Below are 21,394 nucleotides of genomic sequence, written 5' to 3' on the forward strand. Positions count from 1 at the left end.
GGGCTGTTGGGCTCCTGAACCCAGGCTGTTGGGTGGAACAGGTTAAACCAGACTCGTGGAAGCCAAAATGAAAACCTCACAAAACAGCTCAGAGGACAATGCTCCCCAAATATGAGCACGGATAATTCATCTTCTACTGCTGCAGCAAAACTCAGTTTGAAGTTTCCAGTTTTTCTCAGATAAAAGTTCACATTCATTTAGCCCCACACCGAGAAGAGCTTGGGAAGACCAATCCAAACGGCAAACAGACGAGGCCAAGGAGCACAGACCACGATGCCTTTTCTCGTTTATTGACACTGCCAGTGTGACTACCTTTACCCAGGCAGATTGCTTTCCTACATTAAACACCTTTTTATTCATTTGGAAGTAACATTGTGCCCTCTATACCTCCTAAGGTTATCCAATTAACACACAGTTACACTTTCAAGAAGTTTCCACATTTTCTCTGGAACATTTGTTGGTGTTTCTTTTTTTCCTCTCAGGTCTGTGTAAAGGTTACTTGGCAAGGATACATGCATATGACGTTAAATGGAGACCAACCCACCACTAAAAGGTAATGCACATAAAACATAATACAGTACTTTGACATCATTTCAAATAAATACCCACATACAAATGTAGTAATTTTAAATGCAACAATATTTCTTATGAATCAATACTGTGACAGAAGATGGAAATAGAAGTCCCCACATCTAGGAATAAGAATGCGCTTTGTATTTTTTCTTCCAGCAAACAGAAATCTTTTTCCTCACTGTCAATATTATTTCAAATTTGTACTTTTTTTTTTTTTTTGAGGAGCAGGAAGGCTCCTCCCAGCAGGTACCAATTTAATCACATCCACGTGAGCCTCAACAAACAGCAGAGAAGCCGCGGCTTGCTGGTGGCGCGTTTCTGTTTCCTGAAATCACAATGATTAGATACAACATGCAAGAGAAGATACCAAGGCTTCGTTGTTCACGTTTGCAAACAATACTGTGGTTAACTGCATCCACCACCAGACAAAGCTAACGGGAGATCAACGTTCCTGATCCGTCCTCCGTACTGTTGCCACTAACGTGTGTCAGTACATCTCGCTCGTCTGTCCCACACGAGTCCGTTTGGTTCCCAAAGCGTATTCGGGTTTGTTTCCTTGTGTTTCTTGGTTTGTTTGTTTGTTTTCCTCTATACCCCTGAATTTGCAAGGATTTGCATGATGAAATATCATTGACTAACAGAATTCTCTACAATTCCTTGAATATATAACCTCTATAGTAAGACTACCCATTAAAAATGTGCGAAAGGGGAGTTCACTTTGCACTTATTGCTCCTCGTCTCCAATAAATTCCAAACCAGCCATTCCAGTTCGTCTAAGTTACGGGACTCAGACTGAGCTATTGTAAGAGTCTCCCTTAAAATGATTAAAGGCACTACTGGCAATCATCAATGACAGACAAGGCGCTGATATATAACACCCTATCAGTGACAACTTTAGAATTTTTCTTTCTAAATGTACCAGAATTTGGCACAATAAAAATGAAACAGTAACAAAACAATTCCAATTTGGAATTTAACTGGTATAGTTGTACAAAATTCTGTTAATCAATAATACTTCGACTTCCTAAAACCCAGGAATTCTGGAATTTATAGGTAATACTACTTAGTTTATATTTTTCAAGTGCCTATTACTGTTTTCACCAGAGCAAAGTCAAGTTTTCTTCTTGTTACATTGAACTATTCCTAAGAATAATAATACAATATGAAAAAAACCCCAGAATTGGAATACCCTGGATTTCTTAATGGTCATGGCAGTTAAAAAAAAATCAGTAATTTAAACATATAAAGCTTAACCTTTTATAATAATAATAAAAAAAAAGCTGCTGAAGCACAGCACACAGTTTAGCAGAGCTCCTGGTTTTTTCATTGTTGAAACTCTTTCCTAATCACAATCTAGGCCTGCCCCCCCCCGCCCCCCCCAAATCTCTGCCACATGCTTGACGTAGAGTTCCAAAAAAGTCACAAGCCCAAATGGGAGAGGGACTACGAGCACAAACCACTGCATTGATATAAACTCTTCTACATAAGGAATTAAAGAAGCTAAAGAAAAAATATCAAAGTATCAAAAGTGCACGGGTTTAACAATCAGATAAAAAACCAGCATCTGCAATGAAATCAGAAATTCCTCTGTCCCAACATTTCTAGTGGATCACAAACTAACACGGTGACCGTGACATTGGAAGTAGGTTTCTTCAGCACTTGTAAGTTTTCTTACTGCAGCAGCACTTACAGGTAAAGCTTGTTTGTTTTAGAGCTTCAGACATTAAAGGAAAGTTTCAGGTAGTCTATAAGAATAAGGTGTTTTCAAAAGTTAGGATGAGGTGAGTGGTTTCCACTCTGTGCAATGGGCTACCACTTTTAACCATAACGACAGAGGCTAAGAAATGCTGTTGCACTGTTGGAAAGGCTTCTCCAGGGGCTACTCTACAGCTGAAAAATGGAAAAACAAAATAGCATTAGGAAAAAAAAAATATAAAAGGTCAGTCTTTACTTCTCAATTAAAGAACTGAAAACTTAAACCACTGTGCTGCAAAAGCAGGTTAGTTGGTGGAAGGGGTCTGTTAGCTTCCCGTTAGCAGATGCTTTCCACGCCGATGAAACGGCGCTCTGTGGGTTTAGCCTGGAAGCAATAGCTTTGCAGAAAGAAGGGTTCTTACAAGTACTGAGTAAAGCTCTGCTGTTCAAGCACAACTTAACAGCAATGAATGTGCAAGAAATATTTTCAGGTTCTCCAGAAACATGCAGGTGAGTGTATCATGCAGGCAGGCCAGTGCAGAGAATACCATTCAGAGGAGAGTCTGCTTGCAGAGGTAGGTGACGGCTTAAGGAACTTTCCATGCTTTAATCCCAACCCATTGTGAGTGATACAAAAGACTCACAGCAAAGGTACATTTCGAGAAACTGGTAATCAAGGATTACATGACTCAATCTGAGCTATTATCTATAAGTACAAACAGCAGGATCTGGTCACCTTACCATCATTCCTCATTCCTTTCCATAACAAGTGCTACAAGAAGTTAAACCATGGCTTGAGGAGCTCTGATAGCAGTCAGGTTGGCTTTTTTGTTGCTTTTCTTTTATTTTTTTTAAGATTCACAGAAATGAGTGAAGATGGAAACAACTACTGAGACTATTAGGCCAAGGGCAAAATAAAACTGTTCATACTCGGAACTGAAAGCGTGAGCTGAGACTTGACAGTAACAGTCACTGTCTGGTTACACTGAAAATCTTTACAGAAAGTTGCAGTTCATTTGAGAAAAGCTGACAATGTGTTCAATTGGTTTCTCCAATTTACCTTTTTGCCATTAGTATTTTGCAAAAAATCCTGCCGTTAGAGACATGGAAGCAGTGAAAACTGCGTTAAAGCTCCCTCTCACACTGGAAGCAAAGTTGCAGCTGTTTCTAACGGAGCAGAGAAAGTTAGCACTCAAACGCCTGCTTTTACAAAGTATTTCAAAAGTATACTTAATGCAGGAGTGAGAAGAATAAAGGCCTTTTGGGAGATTGTGCAGCAAAGAAGAGACAAGCAGGATTGAAAATTGTTACAAGATGTCTTGCTTCTAAACTATCAAACCTGCCATCTAACAATATTAAAGCTCATCTGTGGGAGAATTCAGTGTTTTCTTGAAACACCCTAATAATAGATGCACAGGGCTTAGTTTCTAAAGCCAGAGTTGCTATTTGTTGAAGCTTCTCAAGCAGTGATGTTTGCCAACGTATTGGCCTTGAATCGCTTGGGTTGGGGTGGGTTCATTATTTCCTCCTCTCGATACTGGTAAGTGCAATTCTGGCACGGGACTGTGGCATGTGGAGGTTTCCCAGCTTTGCGGCAAGCTTTCTACAATTCCATCAGTTTAAAGCCTCACTGCGTGAATTTAGAAGTCTTTCCCATCCTCCCTTCTTAATAGGTGGGCAGCCAAAAGCCCACGTGGATTCCCCCTGAGGGGGGAAGCAAGCTGTGCTCCTTATTGCCTTAGCTTAGCACCGAGCTGTCTCCTGGCCCGCGCAGAAAGCGATCTGCCGCTCAGCTGCAGGACACGGGTGGTGAGACGAGGCAGAACCACAGCAGGGACGTCAGAATGGCTTCATGAAACGTCACTGGCACACAGGCAACTGTGCAGTCCCACAATGCTTTTAGTCATACTAGAGGCGTACAAAATTATTTGAAGGAGTACAAAATGAACAGGGCTTTACATTAAAATAAACAGTTTGAGGCTAGGCACTTTGAACCTTGGTTGAAAGACAAAAGCGTGCCTCGTCCTGCTTCTTCCACAACTTTAGAAGCAACAGGTTCAATCTTTTTCTCTCACATAGGCACCGATTATGAAGTACACTTTTACATCAGCAAACATATTGTAACTAAGTGGCTGAAAAGGCCCCTTAAAAGCTCAATAGCAGACAAAGGTTTCTTTGTTTTGGAAAAGATTTGTAAGTATCCTAAGCTACTTCATAAATAATTATCAGCAGGATGATCTCGTCCAATTTCCTGTGCCTATAATGTAGAGCCCTGTGAAACGTGCTTGCATACAGAATGCGACATCTCTCGTGTGTTTAAAACAAAGTGATCAGAGCTCTGAAACACTCTCCTACTTAGATTAATACTGACAGCTGAGAAAAACCGCTCTGTGCCTGACAAAACTAGACCATAGTCACATTAATTCTACACATCTATGCTGTGTGGCTACAGTAACACAGAAAACAGATTCTTTTCCAAGTGTTACGCTTGCAAGGAGCGACACGAGACCACAAAGATCCTTTCAGGACGTGACACTTTTCCACAGCATAACTTCTTCAAGTGGAATTGTCTACCAGGTAGGATCCCAATCCTTAACAATTTTATATCAGATGGGGTAAATATTGCATATTTTTAATATAAATGTGCAAGTTTCTTCTGGTTAACCCTCTAACGAGAGGGAAGCAGAGTGTAAATAACGTACCCTACCAAGTTTCTTTTCTAGCTTTTATAGCCTGTAAAAGCTTTAGGACTTTGGTCAGTGGTGATCTGACAGCAAGTTCTTCATATCTGCCACAGTAGGCAAATGAAGCTTGGTTCCAGTTTCAAAATGCCCTGCACTTTCAAGACATGCCTCCAATTTTAGCATTTGCTTTTCACCACTTCCGAAGCCACAATAACAAGGAAGGTTTTCTGTCTGTTTCTTACTGAAGTATGCTGCAACCCCGGGGAAAGGATCACATTTGTGCTATACGAACTACAATTAGTAGCACCAGATACACTCTATCAGGTGCACTCTTAACACTTACCATGAACAGCAAAACCCATACATGTTAATTGTAGAAAGGTGAATGCCTTCCCACTATTAACTTGTTAATAACATCCCCGTACTCATCAATTAGTTACAGTTAAGACCTCCAGAATACCATTTGTATTACCTGGTGCAACAACATACTAGTACAAGTCAACTCACCGCGACATTAGATAGTGGGGATCGACGCTGACCGTTACAGCATAAAATAAGATGCATAATATGACTTTTGTTTTTTTCCTACACACCTGTCCTAGTCACAATAGATTTTATATTTCTCACTACAGAAAACCTGGTTGTTAAGGACAGATCCCTCAGACCTGTCTCCACAGGACCGAAGGTGACTTACACTGGGGTTACCGCTCTTGGCTTTGGAAGCGGATTTTGTGCGCACCCGTTTGGACTGCTCGTGGTCAAGCTCCAAGTGCTCCAGGCGTTGGGTCAGAGCCAGTTTCTGCTGGATAGCCATCCGAAGCAAGGAGTTCAGAGTCTTCTTCTCATCCTCAGCCGCTGCGAGCTGCCGCTGCATTTCATCCAGCTGTGTGACATACTCGTCACATCTGCAATGAAATACAGTGATCTTTAGCAACACTGATTCCACCTACGAACCACAAACACGAGCCGAGCGACGGCCTCGCAGCTGCTTCCACACACACTCTTTTAAATAGCAGCTTCAACCAGACCTGTGGGGACAAAAAAAGTAAATCACCAATACATTTCACTGGGGTTCTCCCAAACCCACACTCAGCACCTCCGTGATTAACGGCATCCCTACAGAGCAAAGGTTTTCTGTCTAAAGACTGGGAAGAGGTCCTTCCAGAGTGAGGAGGCACTATGGAAGTGTGACACAATGCAGTCATGCTACTTTTGTCTCCACTCACATGGAGACCACAGTGTCTCTGAGCTTAGGCTGGAAGAGGAGGCTGAGGGGAAGAGGGGGAGTGCTGGAAAATGTCCATCACTAAAATGGCTGTTAATGCTGTTTGACGAGCACCCAACCTTCATCCTTTGGTACCTCACACATGGAGCTCAAATAACAACCTTTCAGTGGTGACTGAACAGCATTGTTAAAACCAAACACCTTTCACAATTCTACTTCAGCCTGTGCTGATTCCTAATGTAAAAATTCTATAGCGTTTCATTAACTATGCTATTAGTGCTTGATTTCTCTACAGCAAGTTGCCTTTATATAGTTGTTTCTACCATTACAATTAATTTCAAAACATTCAAACAGAGGAGTCGAGTGTTACTTGGCACCCTGGGGGAAAAGCTGTACAAATGCTTGCAGGCTGCTTCATCTACAGTCATTTTCACTGAGTTTAGAAGCTACTTAACTTGCAGAGTGCATCATGACCAGTGTAAAAAAGGAATGTCTTGACATGTGGCTGTGTATTTGCTGCACATAGAACACCAATTATGCACATGGGTTGAAAAATAAATATTCATAGGTACCAGCTGGAATTTACAATGGCCACATCTGTAAAATACAACTTCTTCATAAGAGCAGAAATATCAGAAGAGAAATTCCTTTTAACATCAAAATGGAAAAGCCCCTGAGTAAGGGATATTTATCATCACTAAGTAACGTAAAACAGACTGGGAGAAAAATCCCACCACAAACCAAAATAGGATTCACATGCAGATGCATCAGCTGTGCTTATCAGGACAATTAAGTCCTGAATGCTCCTCTCCCTGCCTTCAAATGGCAGCATCAGGCCTGTATTCCTAATTATATTTGCTTGGGAAGAGAAAAAGGAAAGCACAGAAAGAATTATAGCTTTGAATACATATAGAGATTAAACAATAGCCCAGAACTGTGAATATCAAACCTGCATGAACTAACACTGCAGTGGAGCTTGACATGCCAGAAGGTGTTGAGTTTAGGGCCACTCTGAGTGGGAACCCATCCTCTCAAACCTCTGTGCATCCTCCTCTTGAGTTCATCACACTCTCTCTCATTCTGGAGAGTAGAAAACCAGCCCATGAGGGTGTAAGAAACAACCCCAAACCAGGAACCTTGAACTCACCAGAAGTCTGGCACCTGCTCTTTTCTCCCATAGCCAGATGGACCTTACATGGCAAACTCAACCCATACACCTCAGAGAGCAGAAGCAGAGCAAGGGCCAGATCTTACCCAATTTACCATTAGTGCTGGAGAAGAACACAGACTGAGATGGCCCTAGGAAGTCTAAACAGAGGCAGTAAATCCTGGACATAGCAGTCCTCTCCTCTCATGGCAGATGGCACCAGCTCCCAAAGGAGGGCATTGCTCCCAGCATCACTGCCAACCCAACTCTAGGTGTTCAGAGATGTGTTTTCTTCACCTGGGGCCAAGAGTAAGGGACAGACTAAGGACTACTGGGAGGCCTGAGTGCTATGGGGTTTCCCTCCAGTTTTCAAACACATTTGAGGTGAAAAGTACAAGTCTGGTTATACCACAAGTTACCTTTCTGCTTTCTTCTCTACCCACAGCCTCAAACCTGGTTCATTCCAGGCTCCACTACTGCAAACCAGGGGGATGTCCAGGCAGCGTTACCAGTTCCTTGAGGAACGTGATGTGATTGCTGCAGCAAACACAATCTGACACTAGAGTTTCTGGTCCCTATTACCCTTGTTTTCCTCTCAGTATCTGGGGAGACTTTTTCCCCTTTTCCCAGCTCCTTTCTTGTAAATCAAAACATATCCACTTTTTTGGGAGGGTACAGAAAAGGAAGTTAACTTAGCCCTACAATGTTCAGCTGTGTGAAGCAGTGCCAAGATTACTGCAGTCTGCCTCCTCATTTTGACTTCCACCAGAAAGGTGCTAATGAAAGCCAGCCAAGGCAAGAGCAGCTGATTTTTCCCTGCCCCATTTAGGAGAAGAGAAAAAGAGAGAGAATGAAAACTGCTGCAAGTCAATGACCAATTTACCATTGCAACAAAGCAGAGTAGGGACTTCCCACACAGTCTTGCTAATGCCCCTGGTATTGCTCAAGTGCCTCTTAATCACACACAGTCAGTTATGTCAAACCCAACAGCTGGCTGCTAACACAGAACAATGCTTGTCACAGCCTAAAAGGCCATAAAGTCATTTGCAGGTGAGCCCAGCTGTAACTAAAGCCATGGTTTTGACTCCCAAAGGTTATTAAAGAAAACCCTTATCTCAAATATTTGTTAGCATGAAGACTTAAAGCATCATATGACTGTCCTTAGAAACGACAAGGCATTCTCTACTTTACATATCTGAATTAGCTTCTTTTCCCAAAAAAACTCCATGCTGAGAGTCTTGCCTTCCTTTCCAACAAAAAGGAGGTATTACCAGTACCACAGAAGTGCAGTTTTGAACTGTTCCTTCATAGAATCAGAGAACCGTTTGGTTGGAAAAGACCTTTAAGATCATCAAGTCCAACCCCTCCCCTCACTGTGCCAAGCCCAGCACTAACCCATGGCCCTCAGCACCTCAGCTCCACAGCTTTGCAATAGCTCCAGGAATGGGGACTCCCCCAACTCCCTGGGCAGCCTGGCACAGGGGCTGACAACCCTCTCAGGGAAAAAGTTCTTCCTCAGCTATAATCTAAACCTCCTCTAGTGCAACTTGAGGCCATTTCCTCTTGTCCTGTCATTCATTGCTTGGGAGAAGAGACTGACCCCCTCCACTTTACTACAGTCTCCTGTCAGGAAGATGCAGAGAATGCTCATGTCTTCCCTCAGCATCCTCTTCTCCAGACTAAACACCCCCAGGGCCCTCAGCCACTCATCAGAAGACTTGTGCTCCTGACCTCTCTCCAGCTTCATTGCCCGTCTCATGTATAGGAGAGGACTGAGGAGAGGCAGGAGTGTTAACTACTGCACATCCTACATAATGATACATTAACTACATGCATCCTGAACCTGTTTTCTTGGTCTTTAGTCAACAAAATAGTAAAGCCTCAAAACCAAACCTTCTGGTGCAAGCACAGCTGCCCTGGGCCAGAGGAACACTACACTGTGCAAAATACAGCAATCATTCACTTGAGCAGATTGAGAGTTGAAAAGCTTCCCAGAAGTGGATAGAGACATTGGTGCACAGGCAGGCTGGGATCTGCCCTTCTTCCTTCCTCTTCATTTATTTCCTTTTATTTTTCTTTTTAGAAAATGAAAAGCCAGCCTCCCTAAGCATGTAAGAAGACAGCCTCCAGCACTACCTGAGCTTAATGCAAAGCTAGCAGCAGCAGCTATGGCAGTGAGTGTTTGTGGTACATGCATCTGTATCCTCACTGCTTTGCAGATAGAGCAATAAGAGATCCTTCCCATTTACCTTTTCATGTGCTGGGTTCTGAGCTACAGATGAATATTCAACAAAAAACCCTCCCATTTGAAGGTGAGAACAGAAAATGTCTTTGTTTTAAAAGCACCTTTGAAAGAAAATAGTTGAGGTTTCCTCCTTTAAAGAAGAATATGAAATTAGCATAAGGCTGTTGTACATTTACATATCTTCAGTTTTAAGTGAGTAGTGAGCAGAAGGCTTTGATGTCACTTATTTTCTTATGATTAGTAATTAACAATAAAAAAAGGAGCTTAAGGAAACATCAACTAGATTTTAAAAAACAACACCAGTTGAAAGAAAAACATCTACACAGGGGAAAGAGATATCCTAGTGAAGCAGAAGTGTTGCAAAGCTTTAGTTCTCCTCCAGTCTACTCCAGGAGGTGAGTTTGCCACGTGCAGCAACCCAAGAGCTCTCACAGGCCTGCCCAAACGGCCACAGCCCTCTGCCAGGTCAGCACTTCCAGACACTTTTAGGAAGTGTTTGGAGCCCATCTCTTGCCTTGGTTTGCACGGTTGTAAACTGTGCAGATACAAACTTCAGTAATGTATTCTTCAAGAAGCCCTGAAGCACAAAATAAAGCACAAATCCTAATGAAGGCAGAAGAAAGAACATCCCAGATTTAAGCATTCAGGATTATAGAGAAAGAAGAAGCTATGCAGACCTTAGCCAACTCCTAATTTGTAATCACTTCCTCAATGCCTTGCACTGAAAACTTGTCTCAGTTGTATATTTGAGAGGAATAAATGCTGTGGCCTTTATTTGTATAAATCATTGTGATTTTCACTAAGAACTGAGAATAGTTTATAACCAGCTACAGTTTTCTAGAACGTTCATGATCAGCCATGTGTAATGAACGCCCATTAGTAACGGCTATTAAAGAAAGTAATGAGAACACAGACCTTTCCTGTGGTTTGAAACATATGGGAAGGATTATCTTCTGCCCTGAGAGGGAACAATCAGCCCCACACTGCTGGACACTACAGCAATTTCCACTGACAAAAATTCTCAAGGAGAGATCATAAACTTTTATGGCAACTTCTCTCCTACTAGAATTCAAAAGAAAAATGCTCTTTTTTATATTTTATATATACCTAATCTTTATTTGAACAATCTTATGCCACTGGATTAGAAACAAGATGAAAGTTATCATATAGATAGGATATTTTTCCCAGTTCTTTGCTGAAGGTAGCAGCAAGAGGTGGAGTATCTCATCCTGATCTCTCCATCCCTCTCTCCCCTATACCACTGAAGCTATGCACATCCTTTGTTTCCAACAGATTCGGAGCACTGACACCTCCTAACTGCAAATGAAGCCAAGAGTTGCCAATCCAAACCACTATAGATACAAATAACTGCTGCTGCAGTAGTCTCCCATATAAGGTACTAAATTTAAAGTAAGCCACTCTCCACTTGGGTTAAAAACAAAAGGGCAGACGAGCCACACAACAAGAGCTGGTAATGTCTCTGCCCTGAATATTTCTGTGACTACTATATCACAGCAGCACCTCCTGTGTTTCAAACCCCTCCACAGCACACAGGAATGAGCTATGTGGACACGGCCACCTCAACAAGTACCTGGGAGAAGCGCTTGAGCTCAGTGTCGCAACCCTGGTACAGTCTGTCTATGAGAGGCAGCTTCACCAAGGCTGAGTCTCAACACACCCAGCATTACTTGCACCAGACATCTGACTTGCCAGACACATTCAGAGTCCAGAGCAGGCAAATCAGTGTTACAAACGTGGCTATGTGTGAGACACGGCTCACGTGTTGTACGAGCCACACGCCATGGTCCTGCCTGGATGTCTCCACGCTGGCGGCCCCGACATTTCTGTCTCCAGACATCATTCGTCACTTCTAGGTCTAGGACTAGGAATAGGAGGCAAACGCTGTTAGTCCCATCTGGGAATCCCATTCTGGAAATTTTCAGTCACGTTTTGTGTCTCTGGCTCCTCTGAGCACTTATCCTATGGGGTATTTTTAGAGAAGTTGAATACTTCCAGTGTGCAGAGGCCAACATGAAGGCCCTTTAGCTATAATTCTCAACCTTGTGAGCACTGCACTGTTCTCTGTGTGAATTTAAACTCCTTTACATTCTGCAGGCCTCTGATGTTCATGATTATTTGCCCAAATGCTCTGGATACTTGGAAAACTGACAGAGTTTGTATGATTCTGGACTGGCGTATGGATTCATTTGAAACACCTTTTCTCCTTTAACAAACAACAACTAGTTGCTAGCTTATCACAAGCACTATCTTGTAATTTTAATTGCATATGAAGTGCTTTCAGTCTCTCCAGTATGTTCCAATATCTGCCACTTGTCCCCTTGCTGACTGGTTGCAGAGTTGGACTCTCCCTTTAGCACTAGTGGTAGCTGCCTCTATCCTGGGAACTCCTGCTCTCACTCATGGCTTTTTCCTTCCTTAGTCACATTAAACTCAATAAATACTCACACACTTTGAAAGTAGTCCCTTGACTGATATATACTGGAACAAAGACCCCCAGCTAAAACTCTGAGAGTAAATATTGCATTTTAAAGACTTTCTCTGCCTTTTGAAAATTTCCACCAAAGACTTTACTTGAAAACAGATTAGTTTATACTGACCAAGGTAAAAATTCTACCATGAGTAGTTTGTGTGAAGCTGTATTTTCTCTGGCCAAATTGCAAGGATCCATTCTTTAACATACAGAACATATCCACTCAGGTATTGCTGTAGTTCATTGCAGGGACACTGTAGAAGTGACAGCTTTCCATCTCAGCACATGAACACAAGCTACTCTGCTCCACCTTCCTAGGTACCCACATCCATAACCCTCTCGAAAAAGCAACCACAGTACTGCATTTTGTACAATGAATCTTGAGAAAGATTGTCAAGGGAAATATTCTTTCCCACAGCTGCTCCAGATAGCAGGTAAAGTACAGGAGCCAGATGGTATCCATAAACAGAGAGAAGTACTACTCCACATCTTAACATAAAGTTGAAGGCTGCACCCTAATGAACATTCACTCACCATCACCAGGCCTTTTTTATGTACATTTTGCTGCACCCAAGCTGCCTGTCAGCAAGAGCAAACCTACTTGACAAAGTAAAACAAAAAAATGTTCAGCTTCGGTCCACATTTTAAATGGAAAGGTGATTGCAGCTTTTTTTCTTGGTGACAGGAGTTTACTAATGAAACCTTAAAATACTGGACTGTAATAGAGTGCTACATAAATACCTATTGCAGTCTAATTAAGCTGATCAATTCCATTTTCACCTCTATAGGGCAGATTTTAATCTGGCTCCCAACAGAGATATGTGTTTCTTGATTAAGAAAATCTGGACTTTAACAGGACAGGTACATTTAGAGTACATGATACATACCTTGATTTTTTCCTTTGGATGACAGCCTAACTTTAGGCATACAGTGTTGGCCAGAGTGCTGCAGCAGTCCCTTGCTGCTGGAAGCTATTAATCTGTGTTTTGCAAGCTTTCCTTTGTCTCCAGGCTGAGGTCTGATTGTATTTTCATTACTTATTAAAAATAATTGGTAGTATTGTCAAATTAGTGGGATTTACCTACTTTAAAAAAGGAAATTAGGTCAGTTACTATATTTGTACCCAGCCTTCAACTCCCATGTATTGTTACAACTCTCTTGCATCCTACAAAATGGGTGTCTTCCTGTGGAAAATAAACATGTGTGTAGCAGCCTGCTTCCTCCTGTGCTCAAACACAACACTGAAACAAACACAAGGGAGTAAAGGCCTCATCTCTTGTTATTACTCTGCTAGTATAAACCTCTTGGTCAGAGAAGCTTGCTGTAGAGTGTTAAGAGGTGCTCCACTAGCAGCTTGCTTGTGATGGTGAAGATAAATTGGGCTGTTACATATTTCTGATATTTGAAACATACCTAAAAATCAAACTCCAAGCAGTTTTTGAGACTATCTTCACCAAAGCACCTAGGAACATCCCTTCCAAACCTACCCTACCTGGAACAGAGACATAGGTGAGATAACCACTGACGGAGGGATGCACTCTGCCAAGCTACTGACTCTCTCTCTGATCAGAGATTGGGGAAGAAGGGGGTGACAGTACCCAACCTGCAGTAACAGGTCTCAATTGTGGCATCTGAAACACTGGGCATGCTGAGAGAAAGGAGCAATTCTTCACGCCCTGAGTAACCGCCACTTTCTCAGATTAGATGCAAAATACAAGGCCCATCTGCCATGCAATGACCAGAAATGCAAGTTCTCACAAGATGAAGGGCTTGGTGGACCATGTCTCCACCTGCTTCATCCTCTGCTTTTCGAGTCCTCCCTTTGCTCTTGACCTCTTATCTTTCTCACTACATTTACTAAGCAAAGCCTAAGTTCAGAAATTACAGTTGTTCATTTGTGCATTCCCAAACAAGAGCTCCCTCCTGCTTCCAATCACTCTCAGTTCCCCATGAGAGCTCCAGGACAGAGTTCTTGCTTTCAGAAAAATGTCTGTTCTGCCTCTGATTTCCTCATCCCAAGGAATCCTCATTATTGTCTTCCCAGTAGAAGCACAAGGTTGACCTCCAGATAATATGCCAAGGGAAAGCAAGAGAGAGAAATAGTCCTCTGGCACTTCTCTTCCAATTCTCCCTCTCTAAAGCAGTCCATAGTCACAGTTTCACACTGAGGCAGGGAAATTCGTGTGTATGGCAAACCTACTGCAGTTCTGTGTAATTCAGACAGTTATCTGCACAGAGCAAAAAGAACTGAAAGTTAATAGCTTGCTTTTGCTATTTTCTCACAGCTTCAAAGCAATTGCAATTTGTGCATATTAATTACACTTCAGAAAAGGAGAGAGAGGGGAAATAAAGTAGGACAAATGCAGACTGTACAGAGCATTCCTCTCTCTAGCATAAGGAGCTGCCAGAATTCAATCTTTAGCATTCCCTGGTATCCCTTTCTCCTTTCTATGCTCACCCACATGCACAGACAATTGCTGAGAAAGGCTGAAACACCAGCAAGCCTGAGGTTACTCACAGAACCTGAGAGCTGCTGCAAAATCATTCCCACAAAAGGCCATACAGAAAAGCCTCAGGACTCCTCATAAGCTCTCTCGTGATTCCTTACTATGGAACTTTTTAGCAGATGACAAAGAAAAATCTTTTAGCACTATTGTTGTTGGGTTTTTTTTAAAGAGTGTCCAGAGAAGGCAGAGAACTAAGCAGACTCTTCCACCCTCTAGGGTTAAATGTAAATGTCTAAGGTTACATTAAACAGCATCTTTTACAGTTTCTCTTCTCCATCTTCTTCCATGGCAATGCATGGAATACACAGGCAAAGGAATAGTATGAGGGTGTCTGTGCAAATCCCACCGAGCTGGGACTGACAGCTCTCAGGTAAAGATTTTCATTTTCCTGTTTTCCAGGATCATCTCTGCACAGAAGCGAACTGAATGCTCCTTAACTGTGAGGCAGATACGGATTTTGTAGCATGATGCCCTTGCCACAACACTCCCCCAAAGCAACGTGTAGACTTAAGGAAGAAATTGCTGACACTAGCAGAAATAACATGCAGATCAAAATAGCATTTATCACGCCTGCAGCCTGAGAACTGTCAGCCAGTGTTTTTCTGGTAACAACACAAAGCACAACTAAGAAGTAGAAGCAAGTTCTGAAGACATGGGCAACCCAAATAAATCAGGTAGGTAAATGAAATAACAGAGATGCCAACTGCAGGATGGACAACCCAAGAGTGATGTTTGGAACATCTTCACTTCTTCATGGATCATTACAGGTCAGTCATACCTTTATTACCTGGTATGTGCTCATTTTACATTGCTGGATGCCACTCCTCAGAGTTAATGGCTTCAAGAACCCGGAATAATCTCATACCCAAACTAAAATACTGCTACAACAACTTCTTGTCTTGTAGCAGCACACTACACTCCTGGCGTTCTCCTCATCAATCAAAGCAGAAGGCAGAGCAACACCGTGCATAACAACTGTGGGAAAAGGCACCTCACTCCACCGCTCCCTGCATGGGCAGGATGTTCAGCTTCCCCCCACCCCGACAAGAAAGGAATGACATTTTGCAGAGTTCATGTGTTCTTTACCTTGTAGCAAACATTGCTCTCAGGGAAGAGAAGGTAGCAGCATCCTCTTTCAAAGCCTTTAGCTCATTCCTCAGCTTCATCATGGTCTCTGTAACCATAGCTTTCTCATTTTCATACTTGCTTTTTAAGTTGGCAAGGGCTACCTCTGCAGTCTGTTGTTTACCAAGAAGGACAGAAACATACTCGTCAGTGAAAGTCTTCACAAAGTAGCTAAGAGATTTCCCATCACTACTCACATAATTAAACATTTACTGTGTACTGGAATGTTAAACTTCTGGTCTCTTGTACAGATTAAATAACATTTCATTTTTCAACATTGGAAAACGACCAGAGATATGGATTTCCTACTGCCCTTAACCACGTAGCAGCATCTAAGAAATTAGAGAATATGTATTTAGTGACACCTATTTCCAACTACTAAAAGGAATGAAACTTTACAGACTCCGTCACAGGCAACAAAATAGTCTATTTAGTATCTCCATATATTTATATATGTTTGCAAAAGCAAACAGAGTGTGTCTGCATTTCTTAAACAATACTATACTTTTTTTTATAAGACAACAATTTGCTTTACTTTAGAGGAATATGGTGTCTTCATGACAGTAATTTTCATCTACTGCATTGCCAGTGTGTATCAAACGGCATGGTCCAGTTCCCAAAGACTGATTTCACCTTTCACCTCTGTTATTTTGTCCATATTTTTATATCACATCCTCATCATGGAGGGCTTTCTTTTATTTTGCAATATGACAGAAGATTAAGAACTCTTTTAAAGGTAACTACTATAATTCTTCCAAGTAGAAAAGGAGATTAATCTCAATTTTAGATGTCTTCCTTTAATCTAATCTAATCTAATTTAGAGAGGCAGTACACTGAAGCTACTTGAAACTTAACAAAAAGTCTCATGAGTATGTGACAAAAGCCTGTTAAAGGCCCAGCACTCAGCTTTACAGCAGGACAGTAGCCTGCTCCAGCCTTGCACCAGCTGACACCCACTGACTTGAGGGTATGGCAGCATGACCACAAAGATAAATTCTCCTGTGTTTACCACTTAATCCCCTGACAACATAACCTTCACATGTAAGACCTCGTTACCTGTTTGTTGGCCTTCAGCACTGTTCTCAGAGTCGCTATCTGTTCTCTCTTGGTGCTCAGCAGAGACTTCAACTTCAGGATTTCTTCCATGAGAGCTTCCTTATCTTTGTCCACCACCGGCCCAAGTTCTTGAGTGGCAACACGCTGCCTGGACAACTCGGTTGTTCTGTCAACAGCAGCTTGCAGGTGTTTGATCTGATCCCGGATGATAGCGATCAGGTTGTAGATGTTCATTGGTTCCTTCCGAGGATCCGACACAGGAGACGGCAGAGACGACACTGGAGACGGGCTGCTGTCACCACTTACACTCTCTGTCTTTCCTAGCTCTATAGTTAACAGCCCTTTAGAAAGAAGAATGGGAGACCTTCTTCCCTTGCTCTCTGGACTGCTGCGCCCACCTTTACCTTCCTTGTAGTAATCCAGCATCACCCTATTTGGAGTTTCGTTGTTGCACATGCAGACATGGTGGTATAAATTGGCCAGTTCTTCACTGAAGGTGACCAGTTCATCTTGGGCCACACTAAGGCTGCCCTGTGTTTCTCCAGCAACATCACTGACTTTCTTCAGCTCCTTCTCCAGCCTGGACACCTGCTCTCGATCGTGCCTACTGGATTTTTCTAGTGAGGTGATCTTCTCGGTGAGAGCTTGGCTCTCAGTCTCATATCTGCTCTTCTCTTCCTCATACTTAGACTCACATTCTTTGTATTTGGCCTTAACATTTTTGAGCTCTTCTTTTAGGTCAGTAATCTCTGCCACAGCCACCTTGTACTTGCACTCCAGGATCTCTGGCCCATTGATGTCAACTTCATAGTAGTCTCCATCTTCGTGGCTGTCTCGGTCCTTCTCATTGTCGAGGGCAGACTGACGCTCTTTGCTGACCTGGAGCTTCTTCATTGCGTTCAGGTTTTCTGTGAGCCTGCCCACTTTCTCATGCTGCTCTGACAGGGCTCCCCGTGTATTTTCCAGCTGCTTCTGAGATTCTTGTAGTGTTGTTAACAAGTTCATCTTTTCTCTTTCCATCTGAAACACACAAACACAAGCATATATGTTAAGGGAACTGTATCACTTGAACAGTTTTGTTCTACCAGACAGCAACTCGGCCAAGGACCATATGGCTACAGAAATCCAATCACATGCACGTTATGGAAAAGGCTACTTAGTGTATTCTAAAGCACAGTGCTCCTTGCCAATTCTTCCCCATTTCCACTTAAAAATACACATTTTAACACATTTCTTCCATATTCTCATTGTGAAAACACCCTCTCGGCTGAAGATAAGCTGAAGTTCACTGTTACCTTGCAATTTATCAAGTAAATATTAGAAGACATGCAGCTAGTCTATGGTGGAAGCTTGGAGCCTCATGGAAGACATAGAAATAACAAAACTTTTCAAGTTTCTCCTCTGGAAGTTTCATATTGCAAAAATCCAGCATTTTTTTCCCCATTAAGGCTTTTTCTTATAAAACACTTTAAAAAGCGCTTAACAAAATAAAACGTTTCCAGGCCACACAAATACATACCTCATGTCAAACTCTCCAACCTCCTACCAACACAAACATAAACCACAGAAATGCTTCTGATTAAAACTTTATGTTCTTTAAACAAGACAAAATAGTTATGGTGTACAAAGCCCTTTGTGATGAAGACAACTGCAGTAATTATTGATTTTTTAATAAAATACCATCTCACTAGGGACAAAATGAAGCAGACATAGCAGGTACTCCATAGAAGATGCATTACAACTTTTTTCCAAACATAGGACATGACTCCTGGCTTCTTTGCATTGAAAAAAAGAGATATGGTTTTCCAGCGACAGACATTTTACATCATCAAATCCTAAATCAATCAGATCCTTCACAAATAGAGTTTGTACTATATGGTGGCCACATGAGCTACTGAAATTACAACCCCAATAAACTATGGCAGCTATTTGGAAGTTCACAGTTGTTGAGGAAACTCATTTACCTGTACAAGCTGTTGTTTCAGCTTCTGGATTTCGGAAATGTTTAGTTCACTCAGAAGATCTGAAACCAGACTTGGGGCTGGAGGGAAGCTTTCATTTTTCTTGGGCGTTGATGTACTGTTGTTCTTGCCACTGCTGAGTTTGCTGAGGCAGTTTTGCTCAAATCCATTCATGATTTCATCATTATTGGGCTCTGTGGCTTCATCGCTGAACTTGAGTCCATCCAAAGAGATGTTCAGGTGGCTGTTGTACATGGAGTCGTTGATGTTCATGTAGTGGGAGAGCTCCTTACGAAGGTTGTTCTTCTGCTCTCGCTCTGTCTTCAACGTCTCCAAGGCCTCCTCGAGCTGGCGTTCAGAGATCTCCTTCAGCCGTATGGCATCTTCTAGCTGGCTGTTGAGAAATTCTGTTTCCTCTTCGAGCCTTTTGATTTCATGTTTCAGGCCTTCAAACTCCACCTGGAGACACACAAATGGAGGGGAAAAAAACCACTCTAGTGAAAATATCTGCTTGCAAGACACCAAGTCATTTTACTTCAGAATGTCTGATTTTGCTGAACATCGTGAGAACAGAATGATTTCAGCTCTGGAGTCTAGTTCTGGCCCTAGGGCTGTGAACACTGCTTACAAAATGCACCTTCACAGACACCATGGAATAAAACTTCTAAGCAAACAAGTGAATGAGTTGATCTATTCCAACCTAAGACAGGTGGGAGATATGGTGTACAATACAGAGGCATCACAAAACAGGCTCTCCTAGCACATTATGCAAACTCTTTCTCTATTTGATTAACAAATTCCCTGCCCAACCTTCCCACAAATTCAAGCCCAACATTTCCAAAACTCAGCATCATAAAGTTACTCTTCTGGCATTCTGTTGTTAGAATATGCCATTGGGCTTAAAGCTGTTGGGATGCATCTGACAATCAAACTCTGCTTTTATACAGTCAAACGGTTTATCATTTGTCATCATCATTTCAGCTCTACAATTGAGAGCACTACAATTCAGACTCCACACTTCAGGCTTAGTCACTCAGAGTTTTTACCTGTAAAATTTTAAGTTTAACTCCTATTGCACTGAAATTATAAACACCAATGATAAGTGTACAATTTCAAATCCCTTTTTTGGGAGAGAAAGCTTAAAGAATACCTAGTCCTAACCTTGAAAGAAAGGAAAGCATATCACGTGATACCTGACCCTATTTCTTTTTGCCAACTGCTAAAGGAATATTGGATGCCAACATACACCAATACAGCAGCATTGAAACCCACCTGATTTAAAAACCAATCCTGTTAATTCAGTTTTGCAAGTTAAGCCTGGGAAAATTTGGTGGCTTCTTCTAGTTATGTCAGTATGATAATTAATAAAATCCATTAAGTAGGGTTAGGACAAGGCAGAAAATGAAAGGATCTATTGCCATGAAAATAATTACCTCTTGGTTTTATATATGCCCACCGAGCTCAGATATTCAGGATTGCAGTCTGTTTTGAAGGTTCCAGAACACACACAGAGTAGGCAATAATTACTAGCAACTGACAAGATAGCATCTGAGGTTACATTTGGCTCAGCCCAGAACAACAGCATTCTTGAGCATCATTAATTTAGAATGTGAACAAGGAGCTGGAAACTTTCACTTGCTCCTCTGAATACAATGACTTAGACAAAAAAAGAGGTAGAAAATAAAGTAACCAGCTACAGAGGTTGGATTTTATCAGATCACTGGTAATAATAGCCCTACTGCAGATGTCAGGACACCCACAACAGTATAATTAGACCAAATGTATTTGAGGAGAAGAGGCTCATTTTGGGCACATCAGTGAGGTCAAAAGGACACACATTGACTTGGAGTTTCACCTGGAGGCAAATGGAATACATTCAGCATCCCAAATACCTGCTTGGTGGGGCAGCTTTCATTTAGAACACAGAAGGAGTTCTGAAGCAAATCCCAATAAGCTTTTGCCATGCACTAACTACAATAAATAGAGACAACACTGTTTTCCTCAAGAGTTTCTATTTCAGGAATATGATGCCATTTTCCCAATTGAATCTTGAGTTTTATTTATACAATGGAGACTGAAGAGTACCTGAAGAATAAAAATAGCAAGTCCCCAACTGATATATGAAGATTTGTGAACTGTGTCAAAAAACACATCTAATCTAATTACCTCTGTGAATTAGAACTCAGGGAAATTGAGTTGCTTAAAAATGCAGTTTTCTGAAATAATGAAAAGAGCTGGAACTGTGCAATTAAATGTGACTTTTCAGATGAGCAATCACATAGGTCTGACAGTACAGAGCACCTGTAACAGCAGTCCATTTTTAATAAAAGTAGCTAGGGGAAGGAGTTGTACAGAACTAGGGAGATAATATAAGTATTATGCAGCCAATAAAAATTCACGTTCAGAACTACACCCAGTTACAGATCCCATAGAAGAGGTTGGAAGATATTACAAAGAGATACTGAGAAAATAATGCAGCAAAAAGACTAAACCAAGTAATGAAATGGACTGGTGGAGACTTCACTTCCATCAAGGAGAAAGATGGCAATGGAAAGACTTCAAGGTCAAAGTAGAAGCAACAAAGTCTTATGACTGTGCATAAACAGAAAGAATTGAAAACATTTGGGACAACCCTGGGTACCAAAAGATAGAGCCCATAGTCTCAAAAGCAGTACACACACAGAA

At 41.8% G+C, this 21,394-nt stretch overlaps 1 protein-coding gene across 3 annotated transcripts in view; it reads right to left on the bottom strand.

Annotated features, from left to right (window-relative positions):
- Positions 1 to 269: 269 nt before the first annotated feature.
- Positions 270 to 21,394, bottom strand: part of BICD2 (BICD cargo adaptor 2) — an 85,449-nt gene continuing 64,324 nt past the window's right edge. The window contains exons 4-8 of one of the 3 annotated variants that reach the window (XM_062008094.1): positions 18,713 to 19,168; positions 16,749 to 17,768; positions 15,654 to 15,805; positions 5,692 to 5,857; positions 270 to 2,463 (exon numbers count right to left, since the gene is read on the bottom strand). In XM_062008094.1, the coding sequence (XP_061864078.1) occupies positions 2,458 to 2,463; positions 5,692 to 5,857; positions 15,654 to 15,805; positions 16,749 to 17,768; positions 18,713 to 19,168 (1,800 nt within the window). In that variant the 3' untranslated portion in view covers positions 270 to 2,457. The other 2 variants (XM_062008092.1, XM_062008091.1) reach the window with 2 other exon arrangements.

This window comes from Colius striatus, chromosome 15, assembly GCF_028858725.1.
Source record: "Colius striatus isolate bColStr4 chromosome 15, bColStr4.1.hap1, whole genome shotgun sequence".
Classification (NCBI taxonomy): domain Eukaryota; kingdom Metazoa; phylum Chordata; class Aves; order Coliiformes; family Coliidae; genus Colius; species Colius striatus.